The 7,274-nt window shown below is 36.1% G+C and overlaps 1 protein-coding gene across 1 annotated transcript in view; it reads left to right on the top strand.

The window, feature by feature from the left end:
* Positions 1–4,558, top strand: part of zfyve16 (zinc finger, FYVE domain containing 16) — a 29,247-nt gene extending 24,689 nt beyond the window's left edge. The window contains exon 18 of the mRNA XM_028025347.1: positions 838–4,558. Within this exon, the coding sequence (XP_027881148.1) occupies positions 838–999 (162 nt within the window). The 3' untranslated portion in view covers positions 1,000–4,558. The remainder of the gene's footprint in view (positions 1–837) is intronic.
* Positions 4,559–7,274: the final 2,716 nt, after the last annotated feature.

Raw genomic sequence — 7,274 nt, forward strand, 5'->3', positions numbered from 1 at the left:
TTAGCTAAAATGTTTGACATGAGAAAAATGTCTAAAGATCAAAAACATTTATTTACATTGGAGTTATTTTAATGGCTACAGGTCGTTGGTAGCATTGTTGCCTTGCAACAAGAATAATTTTTGGTCTAGTTTCTAGTGAAAATATCTTAGTCCACTTCAAATAAGATCAAACTAACTTACAAGTAACTCTTCAGGCAGAAATAGGAGCTTGTATTAAGTAAATAATTTTTTAATATTGAAAAAATTACTAGTCCTATTTCACTTATTAAATGGGGAAAATGTCTTTTTATATATTATAATGCTTTTTCCATCAGGAAGAAATTACTAACTTAACAGAAGCTCTTATATCTTTCTGAAAATTTTCTCATAAATTAGTTTTGTCTTAGTTGAAGTGTTCTAAGATATTTGCACTAGAAAATAGACCAAAAATACTATTTAAGATTTTGTGTTTTTTGCGTTGTGGGTTCAAACTCCAGTACTGTTGGTTTGGATTAGGTTTAGGTAATAAAACTCCATCCATTTTGGAACTTTGTGAAATTAAATAAATGTTTGCAGTTTCTTTTTCTGGTTTGAGTTTTTTTTCTCCTCGTGTCGCAGAATTCTGGCGCCCCCTATGGGAAGGCACCCCCCACACTAGTAGCACAAAATTTACATAGTTGTGATGTGGAAACAAACCCCAAAAACGGTCTTTTAAATTTCTTTACAAATAAAAACTATGCCTCCCTAAAGCCCTAGTCTGTAGTTAACACTAAAGATTAATGCATTAGCTGTTTTGCATGCCACACTTTTCAGATTGATGTAATGTTTTTGCGTGGCTGTGTGCGTTTGCCCACCCAGGTGGAGTACCAGGCGGGGTCCGGAGGCCGGCTCCTCCCCCAGCGCTACATGAACGAGATGGACAGCGCTCTGATTCCCGTCATTCACGGAGGGGGTGCCAGCGTACCGCAGACTGCCATGGACATGGAGTTGGTCTTCTACATCACACACACTTTCCAGTGAACAAAAACTAAACACCCCCCACTCAAAGTATTAAAAAAAATAAAATAAACAAAGAAAAAAAATGTAGACCCCTCAAGAGGATGGATGTATTTTTAGTGGGATGCAAACTTTATAGAAAATGGATTTCTGTCGTCACCAAAGCTGCTACGTCAAACACTAAACACCGCTCTGATCAGCTCTGCCTTCCTGGCTCTCCTGGAGCTCCTCTGTGAATGTCACTACACACCTTCTTTTAAAAAAGGAAAAAAAAAATCATCTGGATGTATTCATCATTTAAAACGGGCTAACTGAATGAACTGATAGCAGAGAAGCCACCAGGTGCTGATGTTCTTGTAAAGGCATTCTGGAAGGATGAAGAATCTGCTAACACACAGAAACACAACTTCTTTCTGTCCACACTGGGACTTTTTTTGTCTTGTGGGTCATTTTTTTTTTTTCTTTTAAAGTATTTATTTTTCAGATTTCAGATTTCCCCTGTGCACACTTGTTCAGGGTCACTGTTTATTCCCCTCCGCGCAAAAGAGAATAATACATTAACATAGTTTGGATTAAAATTGTACCAAAATCAAGACAAAAAATAATAAAAACAACCCCGCATGTTTCACAGCAACATACTCAGAGAAACAAAACCGGGAAGAAACGCTACAATTTAACTCAAGTCTCATTTTACCAGCTCAGATTCAGTTCTGCTTATGGAGACTTTTTTATTTTAGTCCATGGAGTTTATTCATTTGTTTGGAAACACAGTATTTTTTTTTTTTTAGTAAAAACATGGAATGTTGGGTAGGAAAATTACAGCGCCCCCTGGGAGACATGAGGAATATTTTTTCTTTGCGTTCCCTCACCATAATGTATCTCATGCGCTATTTAAAATCCTGAAAGGTTTTCTGGTACAAAATAAATTTTTTCCAGGCATCTTTTTAGGTTTTATACCTTTTTCTTGTGAATACAGACGCACCACAAACTTATGTGCATCCCTACTTATATAAATATAACAAAAACTTTCTGTAAGAACAAAATGATCAAATCCATCCAAACGGTTTTGTGCATTTTTGAGTTATTTTCACAGAGTCATATCAGCCATTTGACAGTTTGTCTGGTCGTCTTTTTCATGTCGGCAATCTGAATAAATGTCTGTTTTCGTTTGCAGTCCCGTCTCCACCGAGACATATTACACAAACAAACACAAGAAGCAAATTTTCTGCACCAAATGACCAAATTTACTCTGAGGGAACGCAACAACAATAATAAAAAAAAACCGGCCCCATGTCCCCTAAGACTTTTGGTTTTTTACAAACCAAAAGTCCAACCTGACTGGATATTATGGGAGAATAATGGGATTCAGGTAGCCTGAGACGTCAGGTAAAACTTATATATTCATCTTTTATTCTTTTTATTCTTCTAAAATAGGAGTGTCGAGTCTCTGCAACATTCCTCGTATAAACCGCTTCCACTGGCTTGAATATTTGAAGAAAGCTGATTGTAGCTGTTTATGCCGTCTCTCCATTTTATTGCTTTTTTTTATATTCTCATATAGAAAAATGAAATCTTGTAAAACAGAACACTTGATTAATCGACAAGTAGCTGAGATTGTTGGAACCGTCTTCTCAACATCTTCACTCTGTGTGAATGTTTTATCTTTGAGTCGACACCGAGGCTCTTGAATGTATCTGTTTAATGCTCCTCCTGTCATCCCCATAGCAACCAATCACATGTAGACCTGCACCGATCAGTATCTTGTAGCCAGTTTCAGATCCCTTGGATTTGGAAAGCTTTCGTCGACTTCAGCTGATTCCACTTTCTCATTCAGGACTCTAAGGAAGATTTAGTCAAGAAGATGTGGCACCGCTGAGTGAATAAAACTATTTGAGAAAAAGGACAAAGCATGCGTTTTAAGTGGTCTGCTCCGTCTTAGATCAGCAAGTAGCTTGGTTAGCAGTAACAACCAGCTGGTCCAAGAAATGAAATAATTTTTTTTTATATACCAAATTTGATCTCCAATGTTAATTGATTTTGTTTTTTCTTTAATAAATCATGATTGACAGAAAGTATATCTAAAAAATAACATTGGTGGAAAAAAAAAAAATCCAGATTCCAAAACAAAAAATTCAGTCAATTGATAAAATGGCTTCATTACCAGCTCTGGCAGGTCTGTGTGTATTCTTTAGAGAATATAGATTTTATTTTAAGAGAGTCGTAAAAGATTAACAACATTTCCAGACCCAGTATTCCTCATAACAGACGGTATGGTTTTGAATATGATAAAACCATAAATCTTTGCTGTCATATGCTCAGCCTTCCTGTTACCTTTCTAAAACAAAGCATTCCCTTTCTCACAGCCTGTACCAACCGCAGGCGTTTCTTTGTGTTATTTCTAAACGTTTTTGACGTCTCTGTACTCCTTGACACAGCACCACAGGAACAACTTCCACACTGAAGAGTGTTGCTGCTACTCTGTAGCACTTAGGCTTTGGTAAGGCGCATTCACTGTTTGGAAAAAGATCCGACTTTAGCGTTTCAGACCAACATCAAAGTCTCTGTTCGCCTCCAGTCATATCGCCACCTTCCTAAAATAATGATGGTAGCAGTCCATTTTTTTTGCCACAAGATTATTTACAAGGGGGAAAAAATCATTTTTGGCAGAAAAACGACTCCAGCCATTATTTTAAGCAGGTGACAAAATGGAAACTAATCATCTATGCATCCTTAGCTGATCTGTCATAACTCATTAACTATGCATCTAATTTAAAGGTTTTTTTTTCCAATATCTGCTGAGAGGGAATAGTAGGTGGAGCCTAATCAGATCAACTGAAGCTGACCAATCAGAGGAAAGCATCCAGTAAGACCCTGATGGCAGAGAGTAGCTATGTGCGCTCATCTATTTTTCTAGTTTAGGATAAAAATCAGTGTTTGACTTCTTCTCATCCATATATATAAAAAAAAATGTGCAGAAATTATATATGTATAGAAGGAGAAAAAGAAATACATTTTTTGATATTGCAGAGATATTTTTGGTATAACTGATTAAAAAAAAAAAGTCCAGCATATTTAAGATGTTTGGAGCTAATGTGAGGTAAAAAAAAAAAAAAAAAGCAAATCTAGTTCAACGTGAATGTTTTAAATCTGCAGCCTTGACCCTCCCTCTGCAGGTTGTAGTTTAACCATCAGCAAATAGAGCCAGGGGAGTTTCGTGCTTCGGGTTAGTGTGTGCATGACTTGGGCTATTTGCTGTTTTGTGTCGGTAGGTGACTAATAAAAGAGGGGGGGAGATGAAGAATATATATTTTTAATTGATAAAAATCAGCGTTTAACTGACCTGTAAAGTTTGCATGTTTTCTTTTTTTCTAGTTAGGATTTCTTCGGATGATTCAGAGCTGAATTTTTTCGCCCCCCACAACGTTCGATCTTTAGCTAATGACAGGTGGATGTGGGACAGGAACTGCTGGTTGAACACTAAACTGCACTTATTTTAACTTTAACATCTAACATTTTAGATCTTTTAGCTGCAGAAATGCATCATAAAGAATGGAAAAGAAAAAAAAAAAAAACTCAAGTAGTGCTGATGCATCCGGATCTGGTCCAACAAAATGTCCGCCCGCACACAGAATGAGTGCTGACAGCAGCAGAACATTTTATAAGCATCATTTCTTCAGAATTTAGAGTTGTGGTTCTGCTCTTAAGTAATCAAAATCTTTGTGTTCATTTACTTAAAAGTCAAGTTATTCTTTTGGATTTATTTGTCATACATCATGATTTCATACAGCTCCATCCATTATCGTGGACAAAGTAATTTATTTATTTTTTTAAAAATCTTAGGTGATGCATGATGTAAATTATCTGACGTCAAACCGGTGGAGTTTGATTTGCATCGATCCTTTCCAAAGTACACGTCCGTTTCAGCGCTGAACTCCTGGTCAAAGGTGTCCGTTTCCCCCTGCCCTCCAGCGAGGGGAGCTGGGAAATACTGTCATGATGAATTATTTCTTCTTCTGTTGATTGGAACAGCTGAGTTATGTCAGGATGAGAAAGACTTTCTAGGCTCTCTGATTGTGATTTCTTGTAAATCATCTATTTATTCATGACACCAGCTTTATTTTGGTGGGTCTAAATAGCTTGTGTATTTAAATAATAAAATTACTTTTGTGAAAAAAAAAAATGTCTGTGATGTGCTTTTTTTCCCCTTTAAACTAAACCTGACTGGTAGGGATAAATATAGACTAACTCATTTTATTTTAGGGATTTTAAGATCTTTTGGTTATTTCTGCATTCATTCATTTTCACCGTTACTGAATTATTTTTCGTTTTTAACTACAAGTAATCATTTCCTGTAGCTGTGCCATGCAGAATGTTCCAGCTGTAAATATTAAGAGACCAGCACAAATGAGTGCAAAATTATAAAGTGGAAAGAAAAAAAAAAGACTGGTTTTCAAACAATTCAGTTCAAATTCAGACCTTTACTTTGACAAGCCAGAATTCACTGATCTGCTGACAATGAGTCGTAGAACTCATAAATCCGACTTTCATGGACGAGAAGCGAAAAGAAAGCCAGAAGAAATCCTGTTTTAATGCCAGACTTTAAATCTGCAGCGTGTAACTTTTATTAAGAAATGTTTGCTTTTTGTTGTTTTTATTATTTTTATTAAAGCTCCGTACTGCAGCTGTAAAGTTGACCCAGTACTGATCAGATCAGAACCAAACTAGACCTTTTTGGCCTTCAGGTCAAACATTTTGTGCAGTGGAAAAATGGCCTTCCTCTGATGTGGTGGTGGCAGCATCATGCTGTCCTTCAGAAGAAAGAGAAACTGGTCAAGTGGGTGGAGCTAAATGCAGAGCAATACTGGAGCTCTATAAAAGCATCAAAGTTTACCTAATGTTTTTCTTTTTGTCTAATTTCTAGTAGAAATATCTTGGTGCACTTGAAATAAGACAAAAACTAACTTGAGTTTTCAACAAGATAGAGGAGCTTGTTTTAAGTCAACAATTCCTTAATATTGATGAAAAATGTCTGGTTTCATTAGCAGATGAATTTATTTTTAACAAGACTTTTTTCCCCTGTTATAAGTGAAATAATCAACTAGACTGTTTCATCAATATTAAAGAATTATTGACTCAAAACAAACTCCTATATCTTGCTGAACACATACTTGTTAGTTTGGTCTTATTTTGAATATAATATATTTGCAATAGAAACCAGACAAAAAAAAAAAAAAAACAACCTGATAAGATTTTGAGTTTTTGCAGTGAGGGAAATCTGTTGGAGGCTGCTAATGGGACAGAGCAGGGCGACTGTACAGCCAGAGCTGCAAAAGAACGGTATAGGTCAAAGCATGTTAGTTTGGTAGAATGGCCTAGTCAAAGTCCAGATCTAAATCTGACTAAGAATCTGTGGCCTGACTTGGAAAACTGCGGTTTCCAGATGCTTTCTGTAAAATCAGCTCTTATTGGGAAGAAGAAGTGTGGAGATGTGCCAACTCTGTTATCTCAGTGAAAGATGGCTGCATGACTGCATTTACTCAGGGGACATGAATACAAATGCATGTCACACTTTCCATATTTTTTCCCCCTGTAAAACAATGTTTAAAAGAAAAAGATTTCCATCCTCATAACTCTGCACTGCTTCATGTTTGTCTCACAGATTCAAATCAAATGCATCTAGAGTTGTGGTTGCAGTGAGATAAGATGAGGTTAGAAATTCTTTCGCCAGGCTCTGCAGTAAACGCTGCAAACTGGTGACTCAATGCAATCTGCTGGGTTTCCTTTTTAAACTACTTTGAATAATTAATTGAGCATATTGCACTGTTTGATAACTAGGATCAACTGGCTGGTATGTGTGATTGAATTAAACTTTTTTTTTTTTTTTTTTTTGCAAAGTGCCTTTAGATGGCATTTGCTATATAAATAAGCTGAACATTCCTAAAATCAACCAGATAAGAACTATATTTGATGAGATACTTATTCTTTTCTCTTTTTGTATTGATTATGTAAGTAACAACAGATTGCAAACACTTGTTACCCAACCGTATTTATGCAATCTGTTGACTTGGATCGATTATGGTGACGAGCATAACCAGTATATGCTCTTCTGTTTTTGCATGTAACCAGAAGAAAATCACTACTTACAAGGGATTAGTTCATCAAAATTAGCCTAATATTTGATAAAAGAATCAAATTACTCCAATTTTTTTGTTTGTTTTTTCTTTTTAGTTTTTCAGCTCTCCTGAAGGTTTCAGCAGGTAACCAGTGGGATTGGGGTGAAAGTCTACCTCCCTTTGTGA

This window comes from Xiphophorus couchianus, chromosome 8, assembly GCF_001444195.1.
Source record: "Xiphophorus couchianus chromosome 8, X_couchianus-1.0, whole genome shotgun sequence".
Lineage (NCBI taxonomy): Eukaryota > Metazoa > Chordata > Actinopteri > Cyprinodontiformes > Poeciliidae > Xiphophorus > Xiphophorus couchianus.